Source organism: Ctenopharyngodon idella, chromosome 1, assembly GCF_019924925.1.
Source record: "Ctenopharyngodon idella isolate HZGC_01 chromosome 1, HZGC01, whole genome shotgun sequence".
Lineage (NCBI taxonomy): Eukaryota > Metazoa > Chordata > Actinopteri > Cypriniformes > Xenocyprididae > Ctenopharyngodon > Ctenopharyngodon idella.
Genome location: NC_067220.1, coordinates 11298279 through 11314147, shown reverse-complemented (window position 1 = coordinate 11314147; position 15869 = coordinate 11298279). Strand labels below are relative to the sequence as shown.

The 15869-nt window shown below is 34.6% G+C and overlaps 2 protein-coding genes across 6 annotated transcripts in view; both read left to right on the top strand.

Moving 5' to 3' along the window:
• LOC127509413 (interferon-induced protein 44-like) overlaps nt 1-9881 on the top strand; it is a 35122-nt gene extending 25241 nt beyond the window's left edge. For 4 of the 5 annotated variants that reach the window (XM_051888219.1, XM_051888229.1, XM_051888240.1 and 1 more), the window contains 6 exons: nt 5186-5219; nt 6349-6553; nt 7977-8123; nt 8217-8388; nt 8716-8816; nt 9169-9881. In XM_051888219.1, the coding sequence (XP_051744179.1) occupies nt 5186-5219; nt 6349-6553; nt 7977-8123; nt 8217-8388; nt 8716-8816; nt 9169-9339 (830 nt within the window). In that variant the 3' untranslated portion in view covers nt 9340-9881. Of the gene's footprint in view, nt 1-4870; nt 5049-5185; nt 5220-6348; nt 6554-7976; nt 8124-8216; nt 8389-8715; nt 8817-9168 lie in introns of those variants that run through there. The other variant, XM_051888118.1, reaches the window with a different exon arrangement.
• LOC127509398 (interferon-induced protein 44-like) overlaps nt 4934-15869 on the top strand; it is a 66985-nt gene continuing 56049 nt past the window's right edge. Inside the window, exon 1 of the mRNA XM_051888088.1 lies at nt 4934-4955. The gene's annotated coding sequence lies outside the window, so the exon portion shown is untranslated. The remainder of the gene's footprint in view (nt 4956-15869) is intronic.

The following is a 15869-nucleotide window of genomic DNA, read 5'->3' as shown; positions in this document are numbered from 1 at the left end:
GTGACATTTTAGCGGGTAACAGTGCAGACTCAGAGTAAGCCATGTTGTGGTTAGATTAACATGCTACATGCACATGTTCTGTAGTGTTTCCTTGTGCCCTAAAACTCTCTAATTATCTAAATACAAGGGGGTAAACATGAAATCTGTGCACCCTATTATATTTGTTATGAAAGCCTCATATATCTTTTAATCTTTTGATCATTATAATATGAAAATGAGTTTTTGATTTGGCAAGGCAAGTTTATTTTGTATAGCACATTTCAACAACAATTTAAGGCAATTCAAAGTGCTTTACATGAAACATGGAATTTATGGAACCGACAATTAATAAGGTTGTTTTATAAACCAAAAACCATTGTTAACCTTTTTTTATTAAACTTTTTTTGTCAATGTTTTATATTTTTATTATGTTAAGTTGTAAAATGTTCCATATTTATTTAAAAAAAAATGTTTATTTGTATTGTATTTGTAAAATTTCATTTTCATTATTTTTATTATTATTATTTTTATCATTTTGTATTATCTTGAGTTCTTTTTCTAAATAAAACCTTTACATTGAATTTGTTTGGATGGATTGTCATTTATGAGAACCTGTTATATTTAAGTGAAAAGAATCATTTAGCCATTATTTTGTTGTCTATTACATGTATAGATGTAGTCATTCATTAGCTGTATATTTGTTGACTATTCTTGGGTTATGGTTAGACGTCTATTAGATTTTCACTGACAGCCCAAATTTTGCCTCGTTTTAGCCTAGACGGCCGGGCTGTGTTTTAACGGCTATTAGACGTCTATTAGACATAAAATGTGTTCCTCCTCGGCTAAATTCAATTCGACCATCAGTTTTCACACTTTCGTGTGAAAAAAAAGAGTCAAAAATTAAATATTTATAGTGGACATTAGAATAAATTGAATAAAATGTGTGTTTTTACAAGTGTGCCGAAATCATGATCTGACAGCTGCTGTGATTACAAAGGGAAAGTTGTTTTTCCATACGATTTTGTGAGTACTTCATACTTCACATTGACAAAATGTAAACCTAGTTATTTTATAAAGTTTAATATTTAGTCAAAAACGAAGTTAAAAACGATTAGAGGAAATGGCTGATATATGCGCAAATAAATGCTATTGTCTGTGGTAATTATTGTCTTTTTTATTTTTAAATAAGTGTTTTCTATCAAATGTTGAATTTCCTACATTTTGAAACGTTCGGTTTTACAATGGGGACAATCTCAGATGGATGAACAAATAATGTTTGTGGTCATCACATTAAAAATAACATTTGAAGTGCTGGGGGGGAAAAATGCTTGTGCGTGTCTAATTTCAGACACGGCATTTTTTAAATGGTCCCAATAGCTTTGTCTTTATTGCAATCAATAAAACTGGTTTATTGTCAAATTAGGTAAATGTGATAACTGCATTAAAATATGAATACAACATTAAAAAGTCAACCACTGATGGTTTTGTGTCGATGTACAGCGACTACAGAATGAACAGCTAACAGTTCACCGGAAATGCCCGAGCAGCCTTGATAAAAACCAGGAAGTAACCGTGCATATAGCCCGGGTTCGTCACTTATTGGGTCCCCTTGAAACATTTCCATTGTGGTCTGTGCTATTTGCAGTGCTTTTCTCTGTTTGTAAGTGTTGTGGACTTTTGCAGCGCGTTTGTCTGTAAGTGTTGTGGACTTTTGCAGCGCATGTGTTGTCAAACTGATGAAGATGTTTTCTTTATTTGCTGGTGTTTTTTCTATTTGCATGCGTTTTCTTAATTTGCAGCACGTTGAGCTCTCACGGCCACCGTAATAAGTCACTTAATCTGCTATTTTGTATTTTGTGTGCTAGGGCTGCTCAATTATTATTATACTTTGTTCTCAAATTGTTAATGTTAACAACATCAGCATTGCGTGACAACGTGTATTTAGTGTGTAATAGCGTTACCTGTAGATTTCAGTTTCTGTACAGTCTCTATTTGTCCATTTGTCATACCATATAATCCGCAATCAAAATGATAATTTTAATTATTCCAGCCGCTGTGAGAAAAGGCTATACATGATCTGCCAGCGTGCTCACATGCGATATAGCCTACTAGCTGGGACTCATTCTGACAGAGCATGATAAACTAACCCAAACCTAACATATATATAAAAATATAATGTCTAGTGTTTAGACAGTATCGCATTATTTTAGCATAGACTAAAATATATTTGCACTAAATCACATCATATTTACACCTGAGCAGATATTCGCAAACAAGCTACATTAGGCATAAAGCAGTATTTTAGCATGATAAGCAGTGTCATAAGCTAACCAAAACTGAGCGAAATACAAACCCCATTTCCAGAAAAGTTGGGGCATTTTGTAAAACGCAATAAAAACACAATCTGTGATTTTGTTGATTTTTTTTTAACCTTTTTTTAACTGACAAAAGGTCAAAGAAAAGATTTCCAGTGTTTTCACTGACCAACATAATTGTATTTTGTGAATATAAACAAATTTTAATTTTGATGGCTGCAACACACTCCAAAAAAGTTAGGACAGAGACGAAATAAAAGTGAAAAGATTATATAATATCCAAGTTACACTGTTTTAATACAGTCCACAATTAGCAGGTGAATTGGTAATAGGTGAGGGTATCATATTTGGGTGTAAAAGAGCTTCTCAGTCTTTGCAAGAAAAGATGGATCATGGCTCACCACTTGTGTCAAACAATTCAAAAATCACATTTCTCAATGCAAGATTGCAAAGAATTTATGTCTTTCTCCATCTACCATACATAATGTAAAAAGATTCAGGGAATCCAGAGAAATCTCAGTCTGTATAGGGCAAGGTAGGACACCTCGGGTGAATGTGCATGACCTTTGAGCCCTCAGATGGCATTGCATGAGAAACCATCATGCTACTGTATTAAATACAGCCACATAGACTCAGGAGTACTTTGGAAAACAGTTGTCATTTAACAGTCTGACGCTGCATCAAGAAATGCAACTCGAATCTCTGTTACACAAGGAGAAAGATATACATCGATTCTATGCAGAGATGCTGCCGAGTTCTCTGGGCCCCGAGCTCATCTTAGATGGTCTAAAAGACAGTGGAAATGTGTGCTGTGGTCAGATGAGTCCATGTTTCAGCTTGTTTTTGGAAAAAATGGAGTTCTCAGTCCCAAAGACAAAAGGGACCATCCAGACTTTCATTAGCGACAGGTGCAAAAGCAAAGCAAACGTAAGCCCATCATGAAAAGGAGAATCAGACAATGATGACCACAAACTGTTGAGCAGATGTCTTGTATCATGTGAGATCGGGTAAAAATTCCACTTGTAAAATTGCAACAATTAGTATCCTCAATTCCCAAATGAATAAAAATTGTAATTAAAAGGAAAGGTCATGTGACACAGTGGTAAACATGCCTTTGTCCCAACTTTTTTTGGAGTGTGTTTCAGCCATCAAAATCAAAATTTGTTTATACTTACAAAATACAATAAAGTTGTTTAGTGAAAACACTGGAAATCTTTTCTTTATACTTTTGTCAGTTAAATAGAGGTTTGAGAGAATTAACAAATCACAGATTCTTGATTTTATTGCATTTTACAAAATGTCACAACTTTTCTGGAAATAGGGTTTGTTAATTACAGATATGTTTAGATATTTGTAAGGGACATTGTAAGGCAATATTTCCCGTAAGCTGACAAAAGCAAGCCAAAACTAGGCAAAATATAATATGACAATTGATCAGGATTGAGACACAGCAGATCAGGCTAATTTCAATACTCCGTATTGAATACTGATTGGCAAGTCTGGAAATAGGCAAATATAGGTATACGTTTATATAAAATAACACGTCAAATAATTTAAGTACAACTAAACCATTTATTCGTCAAACTGCATCTTCGGGTGGATTAAGTTGCTCTTCAAAATGCAAACGTTCGTCGTCGGATTCCCGCTCTTCTTCCGAAGAAAAAGTGAAGTCTTCCTCAGTGTCCAGGACCATCTGAAGAGCTTGCTCACCTGTGTAGCATGCCATCTTCCAAACGCACAGGAAAGTGAATGAATCTGATGAAACTTGATGCTTTTTAAGACATTGTTAGGGGCGTTTATAATTTGCACAGATTGCCTCAGCACATTATCTTATGAATACAGCGCTCTGCGGGTGGGCGGGCACACATTAGAGATAATTAGATCAGACAGGAGAAACGGTACATCTCCTTACTTTTATACCCATTACATAAAGGGTAAATATTTGTTTTAGAATTGATTTGTTTTGTTTAAAAGTAGATACTTTTAAGTATGGCTGAAGTCACGTCTTGTACCAAACAACACCCTTCAGCCGTGACTTATTCACAATACAGCACTAGCCTCGAGTACCTTATTGCTTTTATAAAACGGTTATAAAACACACAATACAAATATTAAAGCCAAAAATGCAACTTTCATGAAGTTTCACTAAATACCTGTCTTACATTATTACGCCATTAGATGGTGGCAAAGACTAACAATACTCTTCTACATAATACAGTAAGCTTCAATGAACTTTATCAACTGAGAACATACAGTTTACGTTGCTAAGAGTGGTTGCTAAGGGTGTTGTGTAGTGATACACAGAACCGCTGGGTGAAGCGGTCATAGCCGTGTTTTATCATGAATAAAACACAGCTATTGATCAATCAGAATCAAGAACAGGAACTAAGCGTTTTATAAAAATATATATACCTTTTCAGCTTTCCTTTTAATAAATTTGCAAAGTTGTCAACAAATCAGTTTTTTGCTTTGTCATTATGGGGTCTGATGTGAAAATAACAGGAATGAGTGTGGGCAGATTTAATTATGTATGCAAGTGAAAGTGAAACTGAAGAAGAGTTTCACTTTTATATATATATATATAGGCCTATATATAACGGTTCTGGTGTAGGTCTGATTTCACTTGCTTAAAGTGAGATACAAGTCAACTGTGTTCCAGGACAGAGCTGATGTAAATATATTGAAGAGGGAAAAACAAACAAAAAATGGGAGTATCAAAATCTCTACCAGAGTATCAACCAAAACCAAATCCAGGTGAGAGGGTCTTTTTTCCATATGATTTTCTATATATATTTATATACAGAATACATATGTACACACCATAGATACATTCTCAGAGAGATACAACCAAATTATTGTTATTGCAACTTAATTGCTATGTTTTCTCTTAGAACTGGATAAACCATGGAGAAAATTTGTCTGGGGGTAAGCTATTCATGTACATAAGCTTTTCTGTCTAAGTACTTTATTTCATTTTCATGTGCAGACTGTGTCTTATCTGTGTGCATAGCAGTCAAAACACTGATCTGTTTAAATAAAAGTGCAAATACTGTGTAAGATAAGAAATTTATTTACCTGTAAAATATTACTGGAATCTTTCCCCATACATTTTACAAACTACAATTATTGGTTGTTGTTGTTGTTGTTGAAGGACCACAGTCTTGTGCATGACAATATATCTGAAGTAATTCTGCTCAAGTTTTCCGTTGTAGCTTCTGCAAGGCATTTTATAGGGGACTCGACTCGAGCACTCAGAAGTGTAAAATTATGATATGCCATAATCATGTGTGATGTAACTTTTTAACATATGATATTATAACGTTCATAGTTTTAATTATTTTAGCATGAAAATGTATCACAACATTTTACTTGGTGAAAATGGCCCATTTTATCCTCAATATTGGTATTGAAACTGTCATGTGATTTGGTAACAATAAGTGATATCAATCCCTTCATTCAGCAGGCCATGCCTTATGTTTTGAGTTCAACAGTTTTATTTATTTTATTTTAAAATAAATATAAAAGTAATAATCAAACATAGCCTAATGAATGATGAATATGCTTATATGGTTTCCTTATTTTGAGTGGTTCAATACCTTTTTAGATATGCAATATAAAAAATAAACACACACACACACACACACACAGAGAAAGTGAAATTAATGTTTATGACTGTAACTGCAAAACATATGCTTCAAAACTATTATTATTATTACATATACACCAAACTTTGTTAAATAATAGTTGGATAATTTCAAAATAAATATTAAAATAAATATTCCACACAGTGGATGCAGAACACCTGGCATCTACTGGCCATTATTTTCATAACATGATTTTGACCTGACATGAAGTTTTTTTTTTTTTTCCCTCTAGATGGCAGCAGTTTGGCCCACAAACATGATAAATTCTCATATTTTCTGTTAAAAAAAAAGAGAAGTTGTTGTAATGCTATTCCAAATATAGCCAGTAATATGGCTCCATTTTGCCACATTTAACAAATCTGCTTTAAGTAAAGTTCTGTAGGGCACAAAATTGTATTTTGTTTTCACAGACAGAAAGAAGCTCTGAAAAAGAAGCTGGAAAACTTCTCTCCGAGTGATCCAAACGTAAACGACATCAAGATCCTGGTAGCTGGACAAGTTGGAGCAGGAAAGTCCAGTTTTATCAACTCCATCGATAGTGTCTTTCAAGGACGGATCTCCTCTAGAGCGTTAGTTAATACAGCTGATGGTGACAGTCGTAGTTTCACACAAAAGGTATTTGTCACCTATACAGTAGTTGCATGTTTTTTCAAAATTCCCATAAATGTCAGCTGACCCACTCTTGTGCATTAAGCATTTTAGGGTAACACTCTACATTAAGGTTCCCTTTGTAAAGGGTTTATAAAGGTGTTTGTTAATAACTAATAACTCATTTACAAATGCATTATAAGTCATTGATAAGGAGTTATAACTGCATTAATAACTTTAACGTAATACCTGCCAAATAGTGAGCCATTTTTTAACTCGCATGTTATAAATGCTTTATAAATGTATTTATTCACACATATTTTACTCAGAACCAGATTTCTGGTTATTTCATGATGCAGCAAAAATGTGCTGTTATGGTGAGACTGAAGGGTTATTTATTTGTGGTTTTCTCAATAATATCTCATGACTTATGTCACTTTTCTCACTGTTGCTCATCAGACTTTACTCTGTGCATTACCCATGATACTCTGCAATGTATAAAATCTGATTTCATGTTTATCAAGATGAAATGATCAAACATTTTTTGAAAAAACAAACAAACATATGAGCACAACCATAACTTGATGAGATATTAATAATGAAAAATGTGATTACATTATTAGTTACCTGTGAACCCTAATGAAGGGTGATCCATTTATTCATGAGTTATAAATATTAGTAACTTGTGAAAGTGAACCTTAAAGTAAAGTCCTGTGGATCATTTATTCATGATTTATAAACGTTATAAATAAAGCCATGATTTCACGTGTTTCCACTTTACATTAAGGTTCACTTTCACAGGTTAGTAACGTTTATAACTCATGAATAAATAGTTCACCCTTCATTAGGGTTCACAGGTAAGTAATGTAATTACATTTTTCATTATTAATATTTCATTAAGTTATGGTTGTGCTCGTATGTTTCTTTTTTTTTTTTTTCAAAATAAAGTTTGATCATTTAATCTTGATAAACATGAAATCAGTTTTTATACATTGCTCTGAAAGGGCAGCATGACCTTTTTGCAGAGTATCATGGAAATGGTGAGAAAAGTGACATAAATCATGAGATATTATTGAGAAAACCACAAATAAATCACCCTTCAGTCTCACCATAACAGCATATTTTTGCTGCATCATGAAATAACCAGACATCTGGTTCTGAGTAAAATATGTGTGAATAAATACATTTATTAAGCATTTATAACATGTAAGTTAAAAATGGCTCACTATTTGGCAGGTATTACGTTAAAGTCACCCTTTTTATTCATCCAGTTATAACTCCTTATCAATGACTTATAATCCATTTGTAAATAAGTTATTGGTCATTAACAAACACCTTTATAAACCCTTTACAAAGGGAACTTGTTACCCATTTTAGCTGATCATACGAAGATTTCTTGGAAATTGTTCACAAATATTTGTGCTTCTATAAATTTGGTCTTCATTTGTAGATCAAAGGATTCACCATCAGAAGTGGGAGAAAAACTTTGCCTTTCGTCTTCAAGGATATAATGGGCTTAGAAGCTGCTGCGTTGACCGGGTCACAAACAGATGACATCATCAATGCTGTGTTTGGCCATGTGAAGGACGGCTATAAAGTAATAAACCACTACATTATTATTTTAACATAAAATTTATGTGTGTGCAATAGGATTGACATTTAACATATTTTGCTGAATTTCTAATCTTAGTTCAACCAGGAGCAGGCACTCACTTATAAGGATCAGCATTACACCAGTGACCCTACCCTCTCCGATCAGGCTTTCTGCCTGGTTTATGTCATAGATGCAGATACAGTCCAATTCACAGATGATAAACTTATTGACAAGTTGAAGATCATCCGCAAGAGAATCAGTGATCAGGGTAAAACTGACACTGAATGTTTATGATTTTTATTCATGAGTTCACATACATTACATTACATGGGAGAGAGAAGTGGGCATAAAGTGGGTTGGGTTTGTGTGTGTTTTTCAGTGTGTAGGTGGACAAAATCCAGATACAGGCTGCATTGTAATGCCAAGTGCAAACAGGGAATGTCAGGCTCAACTTTTCTGCTTAATTATTTGTATGAGCCAGACAATGTATGTGGGTCAGTTATGTAGATATGTAAATACCTTTCAACAAACTGCCACAAATGTGCTCAATTTTGTTGAGGAAAAAACCTTTACATTGCCTCTGCATTTGCTGTAGGGATTCCTCAAGTGGTTGTCATGACCAAAGTGGATAAAGCATGTCCGCTGGTCAACAAGGATCTAAGGAAGATCTACACTAGCAAGAAGATCAAAGAGAAGGTATGTGATATCATCCAACGACAATTGAAGACTTCAGATGCAAAAGCCTCTAAGTTCTGTCTGAAATTTTCTTCTAAAATGAGCATTTTTTTATCAAGCTTGTATGTTTCTGTTCAGTTATTTCACTTCAATGGCAATGAAAATGACCTATTAATTGCCATTAAAGTGAAATTACTGAATATAAACATACAAGCTTGACAAAAATGCTCACTTTAGAAGAAAATTTCGGACGGCACTTAGAGGCTTTTGCATCTGAAGTCTTCAATTTTATATGTACATATTGCCCATGTTGATTTGATTTTGTCTAATAGCCACATCTAATTTTCTGACCTAACATTCTGCTTCTGTCCAGATGGAGTTGTGCAGCACCAAAATAGGTGTGCCATTGACAAACATCTTCCCAGTGAAGAACTACCACGAGGAGATTGACACAGAGGATGACATTGATGTTCTGATACTAAAGGCACTTGAACAGATTGTTCAGATTGCAGATGATGGATTGTTGGACAGGGAAAGCTACTAATTTTAGGAAGATTGTGAATTAAAATGACTATAAAGAGGATTATGTTTTGTGTTTAGTTTTCAAATATATCTACAGTCGGGTTCAAAATCAATGAAAATCTGGGACTCAAAAACTAATGTAAACCTGAAAATTAATAAACAATTTTCAATTTCTGAATCTTTCTAAGTTATGATGCAAAATCTTTCTCCATTTAACAACATTAAAACTATTAAATTACATAAATAGTATGGGAATAATGCAGTGACACTGCTTTTTGTGTTTTAGATTCTTCAAAACATTTATGAACAAAATAACTTTTGCTTATTGAGATGTGTTGAATAAATCCCATTTAATCTTGAATTGTTCATTTTTCTTGACCATACATGTATTCAGTCTGTACTAAAACAGTGAATTGGGGTATCTGGAGCAATGGGAATTTAGATTGAGAGAAAGCATAACTTCTGGAAATTCATGTTGAAATATATTCTCCTCTTGGCATTTCACCTCTGTTAGCTTGTTTCCCAGTCTAGCTTCCTAATAAATCTGCCAATGTTTACTATGAATATTGTTGGTTCTGTGACAAATGCATACATATAAATTGAAATGTAAACTGAAATTGAGGAAGAAATAAATTTAGCTTTGAGGATTTTAGTCTTTGGCTTTGACGAGCAAGTGCATCTTATTATGTGCTTTTCACAATCCAAGTTGTTTCCAAGCAATTTTACAGAAAATTGTGCCTTAACATATACCTTGATGTCTGAAAGCCGCAATGAGCAAGCCAATGGCGAATGTTGCAAAGAAAAATCATACCGAAAAATTTATCATGGATAGGCCTATATGTGTTTTTAAAACCATATATTTGGAAGAATGTGTCAGTTATCACAAAAAATCCATGACTAATGCAAACCATTATAAGTCTGTTACCATTTATTTCAGCACTGATTCTGCCACAGATGGACTGTGACCTTTGACTTTTATTTTGAAAGGGCTTCTGAAGTGCATGTACACATGAACAGTTTTCCACCATTATACACACACAATCTAGATGCCAGTGAAATAACATCAGTTAGAGATGTGTGTAGATGTGTGGTTATGGTTTATGTGGTGTAATATGCCATTTGTTAGCTTATTTGCATTAGTTTTATTGTTTTGTTTATATGATTTTCTTTTGTTATTTGTTGTCTCAATGATAAATGCTTTGTTATGTGGTCTAACATTCAAAGAAAGCACACCAAACTAGTTTTACCTTGCTTTAAAAATATCATTCACATTCACATGGTATGTTCCGGAAGTTGGAGGAGTCAGTCTAAAGGGCTCCTGGCAACCATTAAAAAAAAGAAAAGTAGTTTGAGTTTGTTGAGGACAGTTCGCTTGTGGGAGTACATGTTGTATTTTGGGGCCTGGATACTGGCATAGCCAAAATACACATGTGAACATATATACAATATATATATAATTTTATATTTATATAATTATTATACCCTTAATCTATTACACACAAGCAATTTTAGTTTATAAATAATTAATGTTTAAATGAATATTAATATATACAGATAATAAGCTGTAGAAAAATAATGCTTAAAAAATGACTAAATGTGACCTTGCATGTTCGAGTCTCTGTGTATATATTCAACTATATAAAGTGACTTCACAAGTTTCACTTGCACTGATAGAACAAGATATTTTCCTTTATTTGTCCTCTTTCATGGACGAGTATTTTCTTCAGTGTAAACTTCCTAGGTCGTGAATCAGTATATCGTGTAAATGAATGTGGCTGACTCCCTGATCAGTGCCCTGACTACTGAACTAGTGGAGCTCATGTTTTGCCAGTTCGTGGTCCTCTGTGTTATCTAGTACTTTTTTTTTTGTTGTAGTTATATGTCTGTAGGTATTTATTGAAGTTACTTGTTTATCTCTTTTGTTCAGTCTAGTTTTGTCCTGTCCAGCCTTTTGTCTTAGAGTATACTTGCTATTGTTTTGTGTTTTCAGTTTTTACTTTAGTTCTTAATTTACTTGAGTTGGTTTTCCTTTATCTTACTTTAGTAATTAGTCTTTTTATTATTTTACTAGTTCTCTAATTTATTCCTAGCTTTAGTTTTCTGTCTTCTCTTTATTTAGCTTACTACTTCAGTGGTATTTCTAGTCTTTGTTTCACATTGGTTTCTGCTATCAGTCTTGTCATGTAGTGTCTTGACTGCTGTGTCTCTTGTCTTGTCTTGTCTAGTCCTGCAGGCTGAGGTTCCCTGGCCACTCACTGCATCTACCAAGCAGCAAGACCGGTGCAGTGCCTGATTGTGCCCAGTGTGTCTATCCTCATGAGTTGTGAGATCCTGCCCGGTCCATGCCGTTTCACTCCGGTCTCGCACAGCCTTACCATCACTGCTTTCCAACTCTCTGTCATCCTGAGCTGGACACAGTGGCCTCTCTTTCTGCCTGTCTTTGTGCCTCCAACCTCCCTGTTTGTTTGGACTGTTATCACCACCTCTCCCTCAAGATCTTGTCTGAAGTAATTTGTCCTGTCAATAAACCTGTTAACACTCATTCTGCGATTGAGTCCTCTTTTACAGATCTGTGACAAATTCATGTCACGTCTCTCTTAAATCTGTCAAGACATCAAATTCTCTCTTACTAGTTTATGAGAGAACCTTGTAATTGGTGTTTAACTCCTCACTACCCCTAAACTCCACTTCAAAGTACTTTTTGTATCATATCTATAAATGTAAAGGGAGACAGAATTGTCACACTTTTTATTCCAATGAATATTTGTGAATGTAGATGGTTTGTAACAGATAGATTTGTATTTATAAATTAAATACTCCATAGGAAAAAATATTGTTAGACAATTCTTTTTGCTAATTTTGCTAAGGTATTTCATTGGCTTGCATTTTGCAATCCCATTGACTGTGTGTTTCTATTAACATTAAAGGGGTAGTTCACCCAAAAATTACATTTCAGAAATAGTTTTACATTTACTTAACCTCATTTCATCTATGAAATAGGAAAGCAGACATCTTACATAAATCAAATACTCATGCTGTATTATAACTCAAATGTTATTTTGTGAGCCCTGCAGACAGCAGGTGCAAAGTCAAGTTAAATTTAGCCTTTACTTACAAATGACTTTCAGTTTCTATTTCCAGGAAATGCAGCTGGTTCTTGAACTTGTCATGAACAGTTTCTGTTTCTATTTCCAATGTATCTAATGTTTGAAAAATATGCATGTCAATAAATGACAGATAGCTTGGATTTAAAGAGTGTGTATGGTTCACATGAAAAAACTTTAACAGATGGAACCATTCCATTGCACAAAAGGTTCTGAAACTTATGAACTTTTTATATTTCTATTTTCACAGTATTTTGCAATAATATGACAATAAGACAATAAGAGCATGTGTGTGTGAGGTCTCATTTTTTATTAAGCATGTGAGTATATATGACAAATATAGCTTGCAAAACTGAAAGTAAAGAGATACATATAAGCGTTGTGGTACGGACTTGATTTTAGTTGCTTTAAGTGAGATAAAAGTCAGGGTAGGGCTGATATAAATATATTTAACAGGGTGTGAAGGTCTCATGTTACCCCTAATTACTCCTATTTCTTGTGTGTATACCTTGTTTATTTTGGTTTATATTTGTTTGGTTTATTTGCATAAATGGTTGTCGTTTAAAAATTACTTTGGGTTATTTTTCCTAGTCTAAGGTGCACATTAGACAAAAAAAAAAGGACACCAAGAGTTTTCTTTCTTTCTTTTTATTTATAGTTTAGCAACTTCATTTTCTTACCTTTTTATCTCTGGGTTCATGGCTGCAGCATGGTTCCGGGGGTGGGGGTTTAAGAGGAAGTGCGGCCTTCCTGTTTCCTTTTTTATGCAATTCAGAGGAATTATGGGTAGTGTAGGCATAGTCTACTTAACAGTACCAGCAGGGGGGTCTTCTCTTTATTTAGTTTACTACTTCAGTGGTATTTCTAGTCTTTGTTTCTCATTGGTTTCTGCTATCAGTCTTGTCATGTAGTGTTTTGTCTGCTGTGTCTCTTGTCTTGTCTTGTCTAGTCCTGCAGGCTGAGGTTCCCTGGCCACTCACTGTATCTACCGAGCAGCAAGACCGGTGCAGTGCCTGATTGTGCCCAGTGTGTCTATCCTCTTGAGTTGTGAGATCCTGCCCGGTCCATGCCGTTTCACTCTGGTCTCGCACAGCCTTACCATCACTGCTTTCCAACTCTCTGTCATCCTGAGCTGGACTCAGTGGCCTCTCTTTCTGCCTGTCTTTGTGCCTCCAACCTCCCTGTTTGTTTGGACTGTTATCACCACCTCTCCCTCAAGATCTTGTCTGAAGTAATTTGTCCTGTCAATAAACCTGTTAACACTCATTCTGCGATTGAGTCCTCTTTTACAGATCTGTGACAAATTCATGTCACGTCTCTCTTAAATCTGTCAAGACATCAAATTCTCTCTTACTAGTTTATGAGAGAACCTTGTAATTGGTGTTTAACTCCTCACTACCCCTAAACTCCACTTCAAAGTACTTTTTGTATCATATCTATAAATGTAAAGGGAGACAGAATTGTCACACTTTTTATTCCAATGAATATTTGTGAATGTAGATGGTTTGTAACAGATAGATTTGTATTTATAAATTAAATACTCCATAGGAAAAAATATTGTTAGACAATTCTTTTTGCTAATTTTGCTAAGGTATTTCATTGGCTTGCATTTTGCAATCCCATTGACTGTGTGTTTCTATTAACATTAAAGGGGTAGTTCACCCAAAAATTACATTTCAGAAATAGTTTTACATTTACTTAACCTCATTTCATCTATGAAATAGGAAAGCAGACATCTTACATAAATCAAATACTCATGCTGTATTATAACTCAAATGTTATTTTGTGAGCCCTGCAGACAGCAGGTGCAAAGTCAAGTTAAATTTAGCCTTTACTTACAAATGACTTTCAGTTTCTATTTCCAGGAAATGCAGCTGGTTCTTGAACTTGTCATGAACAGTTTCTGTTTCTATTTCCAATGTATCTAATGTTTGAAAAATATGCATGTCAATAAATGACAGATAGCTTGGATTTAAAGAGTGTGTATGGTTCACATGAAAAAACTTTAACAGATGGAACCATTCCATTGCACAAAAGGTTCTGAAACTTATGAACTTTTTATATTTCTATTTTCACAGTATTTTGCAATAATATGACAATAAGACAATAAGAGCATGTGTGTGTGAGGTCTCATTTTTTATTAAGCATGTGAGTATATATGACAAATATAGCTTGCAAAACTGAAAGTAAAGAGATACATATAAGCGTTGTGGTACGGACTTGATTTTAGTTGCTTTAAGTGAGATAAAAGTCAGGGTAGGGCTGATATAAATATATTTAACAGGGTGTGAAGGTCTCATGTTACCCCTAATTACTCCTATTTCTTGTGTGTATACCTTGTTTATGTTGGTTTATATTTGTTTGGTTTATTTGCATAAATGGTTGTCGTTTAAAAATTACTTTGGGTTATTTTTCCTAGTCTAAGGTGCACATTAGACAAAAAAAAAAGGACACCAAGAGTTTTCTTTCTTTCTTTTTATTTATAGTTTAGCAACTTCATTTTCTTACCTTTTTATCTCTGGGTTCATGGCTGCAGCATGGTTCCGGGGGTGGGGGTTTAAGAGGAAGTGCGGCCTTCCTGTTTCCTTTTTTATGCAATTCAGAGGAATTATGGGTAGTGTAGGCATAGTCTACTTAACAGTACCAGCAGGGGGGTCTTCTCTTTATTTAGTTTACTACTTCAGTGGTATTTCTAGTCTTTGTTTCTCATTGGTTTCTGCTATCAGTCTTGTCATGTAGTGTTTTGTCTGCTGTGTCTCTTGTCTTGTCTTGTCTAGTCCTGCAGGCTGAGGTTCCCTGGCCACTCACTGTATCTACCGAGCAGCAAGACCGGTGCAGTGCCTGATTGTGCCCAGTGTGTCTATCCTCTTGAGTTGTGAGATCCTGCCCGGTCCATGCCGTTTCACTCCGGTCTCGCACAGCCTTACCATCACTGCTTTCCAACTCTCTGTCATCCTGAGCTGGACTCAGTGGCCTCTCTTTCTGCCTGTCTTTGTGCCTCCAACCTCCCTGTTTGTTTGGACTGTTATCACCACCTCTCCCTCAAGATCTTGTCTGAAGTAATTTGTCCTGTCAATAACCCTGTTAACACTCATTCTGCGATTGAGTCCTCTTTTACAGATCTGTGACAAATTCATGTCACGTCTCTATTAAATCTGTCAAGACATCAAATTCTCTCTTACTAGTTTATGAGAGAACCTTGTAATTGGTGTTTAACTCCTCACTACCCCTAAACTCCACTTCAAAGTACTTTTTGTATCATATCTATAAATGTAAAGGGAGACAGAATTGTCACACTTTTTATTCCAATGAATATTTGTGAATGTAGATGGTTTGTAACAGATTTGTATTTATAAATTAAATACTCCATAGGAAAAAATATTGTTAGACAATTCTTTTTGCTAATTTTACTAAGGTATTTCATTGGGTTGCATTTTGCAATCCCATT